The sequence below is a fragment of the Solanum lycopersicum genome, chromosome 8 (assembly GCF_036512215.1).
Source record: "Solanum lycopersicum chromosome 8, SLM_r2.1".
In the NCBI taxonomy this organism is placed as follows: Eukaryota; Viridiplantae; Streptophyta; class Magnoliopsida; order Solanales; family Solanaceae; genus Solanum; species Solanum lycopersicum.
The window spans coordinates 39669779-39687689 of NC_090807.1; the positions used below are offsets into that span (position 1 = coordinate 39669779).

The 17911-nt window shown below is 30.7% G+C and overlaps 1 protein-coding gene across 1 annotated transcript; it reads left to right on the forward strand.

The window, feature by feature from the left end:
- The first annotated feature begins 2716 nt into the window (after positions 1-2716).
- LOC138337691 (uncharacterized) lies at positions 2717-17391 on the forward strand. Its single transcript, XM_069287942.1, has one exon. The coding sequence runs from the start codon at positions 11459-11461 to the stop codon at positions 12620-12622; it is 1164 nt and encodes a 387-aa protein (XP_069144043.1). The 5' UTR covers positions 2717-11458; the 3' UTR covers positions 12623-17391.
- The last annotated feature ends 520 nt before the right edge of the window (positions 17392-17911 follow it).

Below are 17911 nucleotides of genomic sequence, written 5' to 3' on the forward strand. Positions count from 1 at the left end.
AATCCAAGTGGATATGCAAAGTAAGACTGATAGTCTAGCGAGGGTTCGGACTCCAAGTAGAAAGGAGAGCCACACCAAGTAGCTGTGATGACTATCCAAGTAGGTATCAGGAGGCGGGAATTCTTCACGTAGTTGAGTCAAGTTATCCTAGTAGATATCTCCATATCCTATGAACTTAGACATTCTTGAGAACCATCTCGTAGTTTTAAAAGCAAAGAAAGAACTTAGACGTGCCCAAGGCGTATCTCGTAGTGTTCATGATTATTAAGGGATCAAGACATACCTTAAAAAGTATCTCGTAATATCCATATGATTAAGGAACTTAGAAACTCCTAAGGAAGTATCTCATAATGTTCAAAAGATAAATATAGGGGTTGGGATCCAAAGTAATAAGTAATAGAGAAAGGAAACAAAAGTAGTAGCTTACATGAATTGTGTTACGTGGCATCATAAGTTCATTGCACAAGGTATAACCTAGGGTCATTAAAGAAGAAGAGATTGAAGATAGTATTGGACTAGATTTGCCTTTCCTAATAAAGTATACTAAAGATGAGAGAATCTTATTAAATGAAGTTAAGTAGTGATAAGGCTATGGAGGTGAACATGTTAAGGACAAAATTAAAGACAGGCTTAGTATGTGAGGTACTATGGGATGCCTTATGTACACTGCACAAGCATGTTTTGAAACAATCATAAGATTATCATATTCTTTTGTATGAAGTAGGTCTACTAGAGATTCCTAAGATGACATGAAATAAGATAGGGTGACTTCAAGATATGCTTAATGTGTGAGGTAGGATGGGATGCTTCACATGCACTGCACAGGTGTCATTTGAGGTGGACTAGGGGCATTTTTCTTATATGTTATGATGAATTTAGGTCTTAATTATGAAAGTGGACTATGATCAAGAATGACGAAAGAGATGTACTTAGCTTTGGTAGTAGTATAGGATGCTACCTTAGCCTTGCACTAGTATACTTGGAGGTGACTTGTGAGTTAGTTCATTTGAGTAAGAAGGATATTGATTTAAGTATGAATTCATATATGTTTTATGATGCTAAATATGCTTATCATATTCATATTACTCTTATGTCTTTATCTCTTATGATTATGCCTATTATTGACTAATCCTTTGAGATATCTTATGTTGGTATGATAGTTTCCATACTCAGTACATATCATACTAACACATATTACCTACATGTTGTCCATTTACTTTCTTGAGGATATTGAGTTGCTATCAACAATAGAGTTTCAAAGGATTATCAAAAGTGAACATTGGCGAGTCCTCATAGTATCCGAGGACATTACTACTATGTTGTCTTTGACATTCTTTTCTATGTTTAAAATTTTATGGGTTTTGACCCAAGAATATTGTACTCATGAATTAAGAATTTTTATAAAATGATCCGCATTATGTTTTGAAAGAAAGTTTTAATTCCGCACTACTTTTCGTATATATGCAATGAACGATGTCTAAGGGATAGTACAAGATCTTTGAGAGGTCAAGTGCGCCGCGTTGTGATTTCAGAATACCATATATTCTGGGTTATAATCTTGAGTCGTGACACTTGATTTTGAATAACCTTTCATTCAAAGAGATTTATCAAAGATTTGTTAAAGAGTTTCTATGATCAAATTTCCCAACTTCCAATCTAATCATGGGTTCATTGTCAAATGGCTTTCAAAGACATTGTAATGATGAATTTATGTTTTGTCAAGGTTTTAAAGATGATTTTCAATGTAATTCCTTGGAGAATCCATGATCTCTCTAATAAATTTTGCCTACAAAGAGGGTTCTATGATCTTGATTTGATGTTAATTTGATTATGCTTAGATTTTGATGTATTTTGAATGATATTACTATCTTTATCTATTTGTTATCAATTTTGGAGAATTTATATATGTTTGTCATGGCTTAGAGAATCGGTAAGTTACCTAACTTCTAGTCTATAGTATGTAAATTGATGTTGTATGGTTTGGTCCGCTTATGATGAAAGTGTTTACTTCTTGTCTATCTATACATGTTGTGATAATGGCCTTGATGGATTTATATGTAAGTGAATTGTTGTTATGACGAACATGAGTATGAAGGTGCACCATGAATGTTATGTATGTAGTCCTCAATGTTAGTATCATGATTAAGCTGTATTTATAATGTGAAATATAAGGTGTATGAGAGTGTAAAACTAAAGTAAGGTCTACATTCTTGAATGAGATAAGTACTAATGTGGAATGACCCCTACCTATATGACCCTGTAAGAATGTGTGAACTTTTACCTATAGGAGTTGTCTATTCAAATGTTGAATGTGGTCTTGTCTCCTATGATGAAATGTGGGTGTGTCGTTTAGAGTCCCTAAAATGTTCTATGTGTGAGTTTTTCATGACTTGAGGGATAGCGTAAATGTGTTGTGATCCTTTGAGGGGAAGTTTCCCTCAATACCAATTTGGTTGGTGTAATATCATTATGAGGAACAACATGTACACACACAGACCACATGCATAACTATGAGTATGATATGTTTGTAGTGTTAATTCAAAGGATAATTGTCATATTCATCCTTATATTTTCTTATGCATTAAAAGTATATGACTAGAAATGTATGAACATGCGTTTCTAAAGTTGTTCATGTGTAAGGCTTTCTCACATAAATACACATGAATATATGGATGAATAAGATTTATGATAATCTAGTGAAAGAGAGTCTTTTGAAAGGCTTCCCTAATTGTACTCTAAACTAGACTATGTTATGAATATGACACGTTTATGTGAAAGGACATTCTCACATAATGTAGATTCTATAATGAAAGACCATTCTCATCTTTGCAACCTATGAGCTATATGATGTATGAGGGAATTCGTCCCTAAAGCCTAATTTATTATATAATGTTAAGTAAAGGCTTAAAGATGTTTAAAAAGGGAGTTTGAGCTTAGCATCAAGTGAACATGAAAAAATAAGAGTGGGGTTCTCACGTCTAGCAAGTCTGGCTTCCCACAAGAGAACCTTCACGTTTGGCAAGTCCGGGTTCCCAACATAGATGTTATCTAATGAAATGGAAACCTATATTTCTAACAAGTAAAGCTTTATAGTAGCAATTTCCTTCTTGCACAACTATGTGCCCCTTTAGGTCTTATCTTAGTGGATCCACTTTATAGCTATTATGTATGAAGGTTCTACCTTGGCGATTAGTACCTTCTCTTTTCAGTGTGGGAGTTATACACCGGATTCCATGTAGATCACATGGTCTATGTCAGTTATGGCTATGTCTCTGAAAGTTAAGATAAGAACTAAGATAGGAATATGAACTCTAGTCATAACTCATTGAGAAGTTTACTTAGTATAGGTAGGACAATGGACCCTACCCATGCATTGCACAAGTATACTTTAAGAGACTATAGGAGTAAAGTGTCTTATGAAAGAAATACTTATGATTCTGTATGAATTAGTACGAATGGATGTTAAGGTTGACTTTGCTTATGTCAAGATATGGAGTATGATTATGCATGTGGATTACATTTATGAATTCTTAATGGGCTTGCTTAGTATATGTTGAGGAATGGGAGTCCATGAGTACATTGCACAAGTAAACTTGTAAATGAACTGTTAGGGTGGTTTACCTATGATATGAACCAAATGATTTATGACTAAGAGTTAATTAATGAAGGAGTTCTTATCTGAACATTAATGAAGTATGTTGGTCTTATGCCTAATGATAAATGAACATGTTGTGACTTTTTGAATATGTTGTGCCAAGTCTAGGGTAGGTTCCTAGGATCATTTGGTGTGAGTAGTATTATGGGATATACTTGCACATTGCACTAGTGTGATTTGGAGATTGTCTTAGGTGACGGTTCTTATGTGAAGATTATGACCTATGATGTGCTTATGACTTTACGAATATATGTGGTGGGATTAATGAAGCTTTTATGAGAGTTCATCTTTGGTGACCTTAAGAAAATACGTTGTACTATGTATCACTTAAGGGTTGCTTGAGGAAAGGATTTAGGATAAAAAGGAAAGTAATGCATTGTATGTGTTGAATGTGACCCAATTGTGATAGATGACTTTATGTGTTATTATGAATGACTTCCATGTGTATGATGATGTGCTAAACACACTGTGAATTGAGGATTTCGTGTTATTTCTAGAAAGGGTCAGCAAATTCAGTATTGAGCTTGAAAAGAATGGTCTTAGTATACCTGGTAGTTAGCCAACTCATTACGGAGTTTCTCATAAAATTTTTTGAGAAAAAGTTTTGGATGTTTTGGTATTCCAAATCCATGGGCTATAACATATTAGATAATTCCTAAAAAATGGCTTGTAAATGCGGAAATAAATGTGAAAAAATGGTCTGAGTGTACATGGTGGTTTTCCACCTCATTATGGACGTCCTCATAATGTTTTTTCAAACAAAACTTTAGTTCTCCTGGGTGGAAAATCCACGGGCTATAATACATGAAAAATAGAGAAAATTTGGATAAATCCTAAAAAAGAGCATATAAATGCGGAGTTGGGAGTGAAAAATGGTATGAGTATACGTGGTGGTTCAATAACTCATTATGGAGTTCTTCATAAAATTTTTTGAGGAAAACTTTTGGGTACTCTATAGCGCTAGATCCATTGGCTATAACACACGAAAAAGCAAGAAATTTAGGTAATTACTACAAAAGGGCATGTAAATGCGAAAATGGATATGAAATATATGGTGGTAGTATACATTGTGGTTTCCTAACTCATTAAAAAGGTACTCATAATGTTTTTTGAGGAATAAATTTGGGTTCTCTAAGGTAATAGATATACAAAAAAATAGGCTAATTACCAAAAAAAGCCCCGTAAATATAGAAATGAACATTAATAGATAATGAGAGTATAAGTGGTTTTTTCTCAACTAACTATTGCCGTCCTCATAAATCTTTTTGAGAAAAATATTTTGGGTGTTTTGAGTGCTAGATCCATGTGTCTTAACACACAAAAGATTGAGAAATCTTGATGACTTCAAAAAATTGAACTGAAATGCAGAAGTGAGAGTAAAGCAATGGTCTGAGTATATGTGGTGGTTCCCCAACTCATTACAGAGCTCCTCATAATTTTTTTTAAAAAGTTTTGGGTGCTACAAGGCTCCAGATTCATGAGTTATAAACACATAAAAAATAAAGATATTTAGGTAATTGCTAAAACAGGGCCTGCAAAATGTGAAATTGATGTTAAAAAATGGTTTGAGTATATGTTGTGATTGACAAATTCACTATAGAGGTCCTGACACAGTTTTTTGAGATAATATTTTTGGGTGCTCTAGGGAGTCAAATTTTTTTTGGCTATAACGCACAAAAAAGTCGAGGTCGTCATAAATATTTTTGAGAAAAATAACTTGGGTGCTCTAAGACATCATATACTTTGATTGTTACATAATTTTTTTTGATGAATTTGGACAATTCCTAAATAAAGGCTTATAATTGTGGAAATTAGCGTTATAAAATTCTGTGAATATACGTGGTGGTTCCCAACTCATTACGGAGGTCCTCATAATGTTTTTTGGATATTCCAGGGTGCCAAATCCATGGGCTATTCCAGACGGAAAATCAAGGAATTTTGGCAATTTCTATAAAGGGCATATAAATACAGAAATTGGTATTAAACAAATAGTGCGAGTTTACAAGATGGTTCCCAAGCTTATTAAGGAGTTCATTATAATGATTTTGAGATTTTTTGGATGCTTGGAAGCGTCAAATCCATGGGCTATAAAACATAAAAAAATAGAGGAATTTGGGTAATTTTTACAAAGGTCCTCTAAATATGGAAATGGTCGTGAAAAAATGATGTGAATATACGTGGAGGTTCCCCAACACATTACCGATGTCCTCATAAAATTTTTTGAGATTTTTTTGTTATTCTTAGAGGTGTCAAATCCATGAGATACAACATACTAAAAATTGAGAAATTTTGGTAATTCTTAATAGAAGAACTTTACATGCGGAAATGGGCATGAAAAAAATGATGTGATATACATGGTAGTTTCTGAATCATTAATGAGGTCCTCAAAAAGATTTTTGTGAAAACACTTCCGGTTGCTCTGGGCGAAATCCATGTGTTATAACATACGAAAAATTAAGGAATTTGGATTATTGCTAAAGATGGGCATGCAAATGCTCAAATTGGCGTTAAAAATGGTGCGAGTATACAGGGTGGTCATCTACTCATTGCAGAGTCACTCTTGAGAAAATAATTTTGGGGTCTTTGAGGCGCAAGATCCATGGGGTAAAACACATGAAAAATTATAAAATTTGTGTGATTTCTAAAAGAAGGCCAGCAATTGCAGAAATGAGAATTAAAAAAATAGGATTAACAAAAGATATGATTATTCCAGAAGAAATAGAAAAACAAAATGAGATACCAAAACTAGAAATACCAAATTTTTATGCAAATAAAAGAAATATAACAAGAGAGTTAGTATTAGAAGAAGAAATTATAAGAACAGGACATACATGCCCTGGACTACCTAGTGAGATAGTAAACACGAATGAAGAAACAACAGAAAAAGAAATAATTATAGGAGGAATATATACATATGGCTGATATTTAGCCAACAATAATAACTCTTAACTTAGCCAACAATAATAACTCTTAACTCTTAACTTTTTTTTTTTTATATTTTAGTTTAACAGCTATGGTAAGAATAACAAAAGAAAATGAAGAAATAGATAAATCAAGAGAAATTGAAAAAATAAAAACACAAGCAAAACAAGAAGTACAAAATTTAGAAGAAATAAAAAATACAAGAATAAGTGAATTAGAAAAAGAATTAGCTAGGTTAAAATTATTATATGAAAATAAACAAAAAGAAAAAGATAAAGAGCTAGAATTAACAAATGAAATAAAACAAATGGAACAAAAACTAAATGAAGATCTAAATGAAGATATTGAAGTAAACGAAATAGATGGAAATGAAAATGACCAACAATCAGAAATAAGTGATATATGTGAAACATATACAGAAATTCTAGAACAGATAAATAAACCGAAAAAATTAGAGATAAACACAGGAGATATGAATAGACCTAGTACGTCAAGAGTTAAAACCCCAGATAATAGTCCCAGAAATAGTCCTAGAGTTAGTCCTAGGAGGACACCACCAACTTATTATACAGAAAGCTATCAACAATCAGATAGAAATAATGCAATATGGAAAAGTAGATTAAATAAAAATTGGACACCTAAACCAGCAAATGAACAATACAATTTTTTAGATTTAGATTGTGTCGCAGATATAAATAAAGCAATATTAATATGGATAGGAAATATGTCTAAACAGTTAATAGACAATAAAATAGAAACAGCAAAAACACCAAGATACATAGAAAGAACATTTGTAGGAACAACAAAATTATGGATAGAAAATCTACCCTCGGAAAGTTTAGAAGTACTTAGGAATGATAAGAAAATGGATGGATCTGCATCAGCAACAAATATAGATATACTAGATAAATATGAATCAGCAATAAGAAATGAATTTGGAGGCATGACTACAGATATAAGAGAACAAAATAGAGAAAAAATAATAAATAGACAACTTATGACAAAATTAGCTATATGTAAAATGTGTTACTTAGAAGAATATACTTGCGCATTTAAAGAATATTATTACAAAGCTAAATACAATTTAGACGAAGCAAAAGAAATAAGAAAACAATATTATACAAAATTACCAGAACCATTTAGTACAAACGTAATAAAGGATTGGAATAATGAAGGAATGGTAGATACTTTAGGATCTAGAATAAAATTTTTAAATCAATGGTTCATAAAACTATGTGAAAACCAAAAAGAAAAATTAAAAATGGAAAAAGTACTAAATAAAAATTTATCATGTTGCAAAAATAAAATGGCACCACAATTTGGATGCACAACTAAAAAACAAAAATCTAAAAGATATAAAAATTATAGAAGAAAGAAATCTATATATAAATATAAACAACCAAGACGAAGGTATTATGTAAAAAACTATAAAATAAAAAGACCATACAGACCAAAAAGAAAGATATCCCAATGTACTTGTTATAATTGTGGAAAGATAGAACACATAGCTAAAGATTGTAAATTACCCAAAAATCCAAAAAGAAAACAAATAGCAGAATTAATTATAGATAATGAAAAATATATGCAAATAGAGTACATAGATTATGAATTAAGTGAAAATGATAGTATATATGAAGTATCAGATATAGAAACTGAGAATGAAGAAGAAAATATTAACATAGATAATAATGAAACAGATGAAGAAATATAATGTCTGAAAATGAAATAAAAATAATATCTAAGGAAGAATATCAAGATGAAGAATCATCAGAACAGAAAATTATATTTGATAATACGATATTTGAACAAATAAAAGGAAAAGAATTAGATTTAAGTGTTGAAAAAGTATTAGAAATACCTATTTTAAGAAATTGGTTTAAAAGACAAAAAGAAGAATACTATGTAGTTAGCCAAAAAGAACATATCATAGATTGCAAATACACAAGAGGAAAAGCATATATACCTATAATAAATAAAAGAATGATAAACAAAGAAATACAAGATATAAAAGCTAAAACACCAATAAAATATGTACATTTAGGAGGAACAGAAATATTAATAAAAGCCTGCTTTAGAGAAGGAATAGATACACCTATAGAAATATATTTAGCAGATGATAGAATTGTACACCCTATAGAAAAAAGCGTAATTAGTGCAGTAAAAGGAAACTTGATATATCAAAAATTTAAATTTACAATAAGTGCTAATTATACAGTATCATTAACAGATAAAAACATAGATAGATCATTAGTTCTATATTGGAAAATGTCTGGAATAGAACTAGCACCAGGAAGCAAATTATTTACAGCAAGATGTAAAAATTTATATATATTAACAACAAAGCATAAAATAACAGCAAGAAATAAAATTAATAAAATAAAAATAGAAAATTCTTTTGAAAAAATAATTACTGTAATAGACAATAATGACTATAGCTATAAAGAAATTGATATAGAAGAAGAATTAGAGATAGTAAAAGAAAGATTAAGCACTTCAAGCGTACCAAATACATTGACAAGAGCTACCTCATCAAGGATGAGTACATCTAAAAGAAAATATGAAATTCCACAAAGCTTATTAGATAAAGAAGAAATAACACCATATCATTATTTCATAACAGGAATAATAGACCAAAGAAAATATAAAATATTAATAAATACAGGACAAGAAGAAAATTATATAACAAGAGAGTTAGTATTAGAAGAAGAAATTATAAGAACAGGACATACATGCCCTGGACTACCTAGTGAGATAGTAAACACGAATGAAGAAACAACAGAAAAAGAAATAATTATAGGAGGAATACTCTTAATAATACAATTCAAAATATACCAAGGAGATCATAATATTACATTAGGAATAAAATGGTTAGAAAAAGTTAAACCATACAACATAGAAAATGAACAATTAACAATAACTTGTCAAAATAAGAAAATAATTATAAAAAGGACAAAATGATTAATGAAAATATTTATACTTGCAAAAATTATAGTAGAAGGATATTACAACAGATATTATACACCTATGATAGATACAGGAGTAGAAGCGAATATATGTAAATATAATTGCTTACCAGAAGATAAATGGGAAAAATTAAAAACACCTATGGTAGTAACGGGATTTAACAATGAAGGAAGTATGATTAAATACAAAGCAAAAAATATAAAAATACAAATATGGGATAAAATACTAACAATAGAACAAATGTATAATTTTGAATTTACTACAAAAGATATGTTATTAGGAATGCCATTTCTAGATAGATATTATCCACACATAATAACAAAAACACATTGGTGGCTTACTACACCATGCGGAAATAAGATAGGAGCAAAAAGAGTAAATAATAAACAACGAAAAACTATGGAATGGATAAAAGGAAGTGAAAAGATAAACCAAGAAATGGAAAATATAAATAATAAACAAATAACGCAATTAGAAATTATTATATTTGCTATAGACAAAGTCAAATTAATTAATGAACAAATAGAACAATTATATAGTGAAGATCCATTACAAGGATGGGAAAAACATAAGACAAAAGTAAAAATTGAATTAATAGATGAAAATAGTATAATAACACAGAAACCATTAAAATATAACTTTGATGATCTAGAAGAATTTAAAATACATATAAATGAATTGTTAGAAAATAATTACATACAAAAAGCAATAGTAAACATACAAGTCCAGCATTTATAGTAATAAAACATAGTGAACAAAAAAGAGGTAAAAGTAGAATGGTCATAGATTATCGTAATCTAAATGCTAAAACCAAAACATACAATTATCCAATACCAAACAAAATACTAAAAATAAGACAAATACAAGGATATAATTATTTCAGTAAATTTGACTGTAAATCAGGATTTTACCACCTAAAACTAGAAGAAGAATCTAAACAATTAACAGCATTTACAGTACCGCAAGGTTTCTATGAATGGAATGTTTTACCTTTTGGATATAAAAATGCACCAGGTAGATTCCAACATTTTATGGATAACTGTTTTAACCAGCTAGAAAACTGTATTGTATATATAGATGACATATTGTTATATTCTAGAACACAAGATGAACATATAAGATTATTGGAAAAATTTATACATATAGTAAAAAATGCAGGTATAAGTTTGAGTAAAAGAAAAGCAGAAATTATGAAATCACAAATAGAATTTCTAGGAATACAAATATATAAAAATGGAATAAAAATGCAAACACATATAGTACAAAAAATAATTACTATTGATGAAAATATAGATACAAAAAAGAAATTACAATCCTTTCTAGGATTAGTAAATCAGGTAAGAGAATATATACCAAAATTAGCAGAACATCTAAAACCATTACATAAAAAACTTAAAAAAGATGTAGAATATCATTTTGATGATAAAGATAAAAAACATATAAGAAATATTAAGAATTTATGTAAAAAACTACCAAAACTATATTTTCCTGATGAAAATAAAACATTTACTTATATTGTCGAAACAGATTCAAGTGATCATAGTTATGGAGGAGTTTTAAAATACAAATATGAAAAAGAAAAAATAGAACACCATTGTAGATATTATTCAGGATCTTATACAGAAGCACAAATAAAATGGGAAATAAATAGAAAAGAATTATTCGCATTATATAAATGTTTATTAGCATTTGAACCATATATTGTTTACAATAAATTTATTGTAAGAACAGATAACACACAAGTAAAATGGTGGATAACGAAAAAATTAGATGATTCAGTTACAACAAAAGAAATAAGGAGACTAGTATTAAACATACTAAATTTTACATTTACAATTGAGGTAATAAAAACTGACAAAAATATGATTGCAGACTATTTATCAAGACAGAGTTACACAGCCAGGACAAGATAATGTTATGGAAAACATACTCAAAACCCTAACTACACTTTGTACAAAAGTGGACAGTATGGGATTGAGAATTCAAAAGCTAGAAGAAAAGGAAGAATCTACAAGTCAGCAGCATGACTCTAAAAATGCAGAGCTACGTCGTTCGGCGGACGGTAAAAAGCCAGAACTAGAAGGAGACGTTGGGAAACTCCATAAAACCCATAACAATGTTTGTTCAGATACAGCTGCAGGTACAAGTAAAAGAACTAGTGAAAAACCAAAAAACACAAACTTAAACCAGTTATTTGCAAAACCATTTACCCAAAAACCACAAATGCAAATACCAGCAGAACCACAAACATCAACCTATGCAGTAAGCCTACAAAACGACAAAAAAAGATATAACTATATTACCCAATCTTACATTGAAAACATATACAAAATCCAAACATACCTAAACCTAAACCCAAGATGTACACAAACAAAAAATCCCGAAGAAGATTATATAACCCAGAAACTACAAGGATATAACAAACTTATTGCACAACCTAAGACCAACCCCAACCTAGTAAAAACATGTTATAACTACGGACTACTAAATACAGTATACACATATACCGGAGAAGAGATAGTCGGAATACCAGAATTACATAGAGCATTTCTGACATATAAAAGAATTACCAAAGGAAATTTATTCTATATAAAATGTTATACAGCACCAGCAGAGATATTATACGAAGAGATAAAATCACCAATACAGGTGGTAAAGATAGGATTAACAAAAGATATGATTATTCCAGAAGAAATAGAAAAACAAAATGAGATACCAAAAGTAGAAATACCAAATTTTTATGCAAATAAAAGAATAATTGGTATAGCTACGATTATACAAGAGCTAGCAAACAATTATTTAAATGGCAATGCTATTTGGAGTTATTATGCAAGAGATCAGGTAATGATATATGCAAACTCCAAAGAATTAAGAAAATCAGATATGGACGAAGTTCAAAGATGGATTTTGTCATTATTACAACCAGAAGAACAACCATCTACGAGAGCTTTGAAGAAAGGATTTATTTCAGAAGAATTATTGGTAAGGTATTGCAAACTTATCAGCAACAATTATCCAGACCACAAATGCTCCAAATGCAACGGAGAAGACAATGTGATACCTACAGTTGATTTAGGATAAAAAAAAAATATAAAAAAAAAAGTTAAGAGTTAAGAGTTATTATTGTTGGCTAAGTTAAGAGTTATTATTGTTGGCTAAATATCAGCCATATGTATAAAGTAAGAGTCTTTTATTTTTGTCTTGTTGCGTCGGCTATAAAAAGCCAAATTGTATAAAAGTCGTAAAGTAAATTGTTTGTCGGCCAATCATGTAAAAAGTTTGTCGGCCAATTATTTAAAGTAGTAATAGTAAGTATTTTGTTTTCTTGTGTCGGCCGAATATAGAGAGGCCAAGTGTAAAGTATGTGTCGGCCACTTTTGGCCAAAAGTTTGTAAATTTTGTGTATAAATAGAGGAGCTTTCCTCATAAATAAAACACACCTTCATCCTTACATCTCTCATCTTTCTGAATACTCTCTTTACGCTTCCATCCCCTCCATTGGTATCAGAGCTAGTTAATTAAATAACTATGGAAAACAAATCAACTATGACAGATGGTCTACAAGAACAGGTATACCATTTTATATTTATGAGTAGCTAAATTAATTTATTCCTGAAAATCTCTTGTTAATTATAATTGTTTATCATGTTTGAATAATGTTATAATAACCATCTTTAGAAAGTTTGCTACAGAAATATTCTTCGAACAAGTATGCCCAGACTATGCCATCCTAAGGTTGAAACCGGTAGGCAGAGAAGGCCGTTTAGGGGAGTAAACAAAGTTGAGGCGCTGTTAGGGTAACTAATCAAAGAAGAAAGCTGTAGTAGTGACTAGACTAGATGATTATTAAATCATTATTTTTGCATAATAAGCAAGTATAATTTATTAAGAGGTTGAAAGGAATAAAATTTTAGTGAAAAATGAAAATAATAAAAATGGAAACCTACCTATTAAACGATGATGTTGATTATAAGATATTATTATTCTATATACTAAAAAATTTGAATACTGATATAAAAAGAGAAATTTATAATAAATTATTAACATATGAGATAATAGAAATAACAACCCAAGGTTGGACTGAGTTAACCATACAAAGTATACAAGATGAGCTTTATTATGATATGTATGATTTATATGATGATTTGGATATTGGAGATTAAATATGACTGAATATTGGCTAAGGAAGGTCCTCATAAGTTGTTTAAAGAAAATTATTTTGGGTGGTCCAGGGCGCCCGATCCATATAACATACAAAAAATGGGTAATTCCTAAAAAGAGACTCTAATGCCGAAATGTGCGTTACAAAAATGGTGTGAGTACATATGGTGGATTACAGACTAATTAGGGAGTTCCTTGTCATGTTTTTTGAGAAAATATTGTGTACTCTAGGGTGCCTGATCCATGGGCTATAACACATGAAAAAATCAAGGAAATTTGGGTAATTCTTATAAAGAGCTTATAAATGCAGTAATTAGTGTTTAAAAACTGGTGTGAGTATACATGGTTGTTCCCAATTCATTGCAGAGGTCTTCATAAAAATTTTTGAAATTTTTTTGAAACCTCGGGGGCGCGAGATTTCTAGGATATAACACATGAAAATCAAGAAATTTGGGTAATTTCTAAAACATGGTCTGTAAATGCAGATATCCGTATGTAAAAAATGGTGTGGATTATATGCAGTGATTCCTCAAGTCATTATAGATGTACTCATAAAGGTTTTTGAGAAATACTTTTGGGTGCTCCAGGGTGCTTGATACATGTGTTAGAACTCAAAAATTGAGATGGGTAATTTCTAAGTAGGTTTGTAAATATGGAAATGGGTGTTAAAAACATGGTGTAGTATGCATAATGGATCCCCAAATCATTATAAAGGTCCACATAAAGATTTTTGAAAAAATAATTTAGGTGCAATCGGGGGCTAGATCCATTGGCTAACTTTCGAAAAATCAAAGAATTTGGGTAATCCCTAAAAAGGGACATGTATATGAAGAAATTAGTGAAAGTATATGTGTTGTTTTCACCAACTTATTGCGAAGATAATCATAAAGTTTTTAAGAAAAACAAATTGGGGTCTTTAGGACGCCAAATCTAACGCACGAAAAATACATGAATTTAGGTAATTTTAGAAAAAGGGTCTGTAAATGCGGACATGAATGTCAAAAAATTGTAAGAGTATATGTGAAAGTTTGCCAACTCAATATGGAGATACTCATAATGGACTTTGAAAAAAATTTGGGTGCTCTAGGTGATAGTAGATCCATGAGCTATATAATACACGACAAATCGAGGAATTTGAGTGATCCTAAAAAAAGGGCAAGAAGTTGCGGAAATAGACATGAAAAAAATTGTGTGAGTATACGTGGTGGTTCTCCAACTAATTATGGTCTGCATAAATTTTTTTAAGAAAAAACATTTTTAGTGCTCTGGGCTCCAGATCCATGGGCTATAAATGTACAAATGTCGTGAAAAAATAGTGTGAGTATACGTGGTGGGAACTCATTATGGATTTCCTCATAAAGTTTTTTGACAAAGAAAGTATGGGTGCTACTGGTCGCTAGATCAATGGGCTATAACACACGAAAAATCAAGGAATTTGGATAATTTCTAAATAAAAAGGGTTGTAAATTCGAAAATGGTGTGAAAAGAATAGTGTGAGTATACGTGGTGGTTCACAGATTTCTTTTTAAGGTAATCATAAGGTTTTCTGAGAAATTTTCATTTGGGTGCTACAGAGTGCCGTATGAATGGGATATAACACACTAAATATCGAAGAATTTTTGTAATTCTTAAAAAGGGACCTGTCAATCAGGAAATGGAAGTGAAAAAATGGTTTGAGTATACATGGTATTTCCCAAATCATTATGGAAATCTTCATTAAGTTTTTTGATAAAAACTTTTGGGTACTCCGGGGCGTCAGATTCATTAACAATAACACACGAAAAATTGAGTATTTTTTTTAAAAATGGCCTATAATTATGGATATGAGCGTGAAAAGATTGTGTGAGTATGCGTGGTTGTTCAAAACTCATTACGGAGGTCCTCATAATCTTTTTGAGAAAACATTTTGGGTGCTCTAGGCTACAAATCTATGGGCTATAATACATGAAAAATCAAGAAGCTTGGGTAATTTTTAAAAATGGGTCTGTAAATACATAAATGAAAACTAAAAATAGTGTAAGTATTAGTGGTGGTTCCTAGACTCATGAAGGAGCTCCTCATAAATATTTTTGAGAATTCTTTTACTCTCTGGGGGCCCAGATCTATGGGCTATAACACATGAAATGTATCTATAACACACGAAGTATCAAGAGTTTTCCAACTACTAAAAAGGGCCTGTAAATGCAAATATGGGTGTGAAAAAATAGTATAAGTATACGTGGTGGTTTTTCAACTCACTAAAGAGGTCCTCATAAATATTTTTGAGAAAATTTTTTCAGTACTCCGGGGCATTAGATCTATGGTCTATAACATACGAAAGATCAATTAATTTTAGTATTTTTTTGAAAATCGCATATAAGTGCGGATATGAGCGTTAAAAATGGTGCGAGTATACCATGTGGTTCCCTAACTCATTATGTAGTTTCTTCATAATTATTTTTGATAAAAAACTTTGGGTGCACTGGGGCACACGATTTATGGGCTATAAGACAAAAAATCAAGGAATTTGAGTAAATCTTAAGAAAGGGTCTGTAAATGCGAAAATGAGCGTGAAAGAATAGTGTAAGTATATGTGGTGGTTACCAACTCAATATGGAGGTCCTAATAAAGTTTTTTGGGAAAAAAGTTTTGGGTGCTTCAGTGTGCCTAAACCATGGGTTATGACAAACAAAAAATCAAGGAATTTGGATAATTCCTAAAAACGACCTGTAAATAAGGAAATGTTCTTTAAAATTAGTATGATTATATGAGCTGGTTCCCCCAATAATTACAGAGTTCATCATTATGTTTTTAAAGAAATATTTGGGTGCTTCAAGGCACTAGATCCATGAAAAATAACATATGAAAAATCAAGGATTTGGATAATTTCTAATTAATGGCCTGTATATGCAGGAATAGGCGTAAAAAATTATGTTAATATATGTGGAGGTTAACCAACTAATTACGTAGGTCTTCATAATTTTTTTTGATAATATTTTTGAGGTATCGAGGTTCCAATCCATGTGTTACAACTTATGAAAAAGTAATTTGGGTAATTTTAGAAAAAAGGGCCTGCAAAATGGGGAAATGTATGTGAAAGTTTTCCAACTCATTATGGTGTTCATCATAAATTCTTTTGAGAAAACAAATATTTTTGGTACTGTAGGGCGCCAGATTAATGGGCTATAACATATGATAAATCTAGGAATTATGGTAATTCATAAAAAAGGTCTGCATCTGTGGAGATGTGCATGAAAAAATTGTGTGAGTAAACGTGGTAATTCCCCGTCTAATTACGTGGTCCTCCAAAAGTTTTTTAGATATAAACACTTTGTGTGCTCTAGATCCATGGGCACATGAGAAATCGAGAAATTTAGGTAATTCCTAAAAAGAGTCAATAAATGCATAAACACGTGCAAAAAAATGGTGTGAGTATATGTTGTGGTTTTCCTAAATAATTATCCATGGTCTATAACATATGTAAAATTGAGGAATTTGGTTAAGTCTAAAAAATTGGTCTGTACATGCAAATATGAGTATGAAAAAAATGGTGTGAGTATACGTGGTGGTTTTCTAACTCATTAAAAAGGTCCTCATGAATATTTTTAAGAAAATATTTTTTGGATGATTTGGGGCGTCAGTTCATGGGATATGATAAGCAAAAGATCGATGAATTTTGATAATTCTATAAAAATGGAATGTAAAAATATGAGTGTTAAAAAAAGGTGTGAGTATACATGATGATTTCCTAACTCATTACAAATTCCTCACAAAATTTTCTTTCAAAAACTTTTGGGTTCTATGGGCGCCACATAAATGGGCTATAAGACAAAAAATAAAGGAATTAAGGTAAATTCTACAAAAGGACACATAAATGCGGAAATGGATATAAAAAATGGTGGGAGTGTATGTGGTGGTTTCCATTATGTATGGATGTCCTAATAATGTTTTTTGAGAAAATAAATTTTGTTGCTTCGTGGTGCCAAAACCTTAGGCTATGGAAAATGAAAAATCGAGGAATTTTGGTAATTTCTAAAAAGGTCTTGTAAATTTCGCAAATGAACGTTAAAGAAATAATGTGAGAATATTGGTGGTTCTACAACTCATTAAGGAGGTCCTTATAATGTTTTTTGAAAATTTTTTTGTGGGTGCTTCGATGCGCTCGATCCGTGGCTATATAACACACAAGAAATAGAGAAATTTGGATAATTCATAAAATATAGCTTAAAT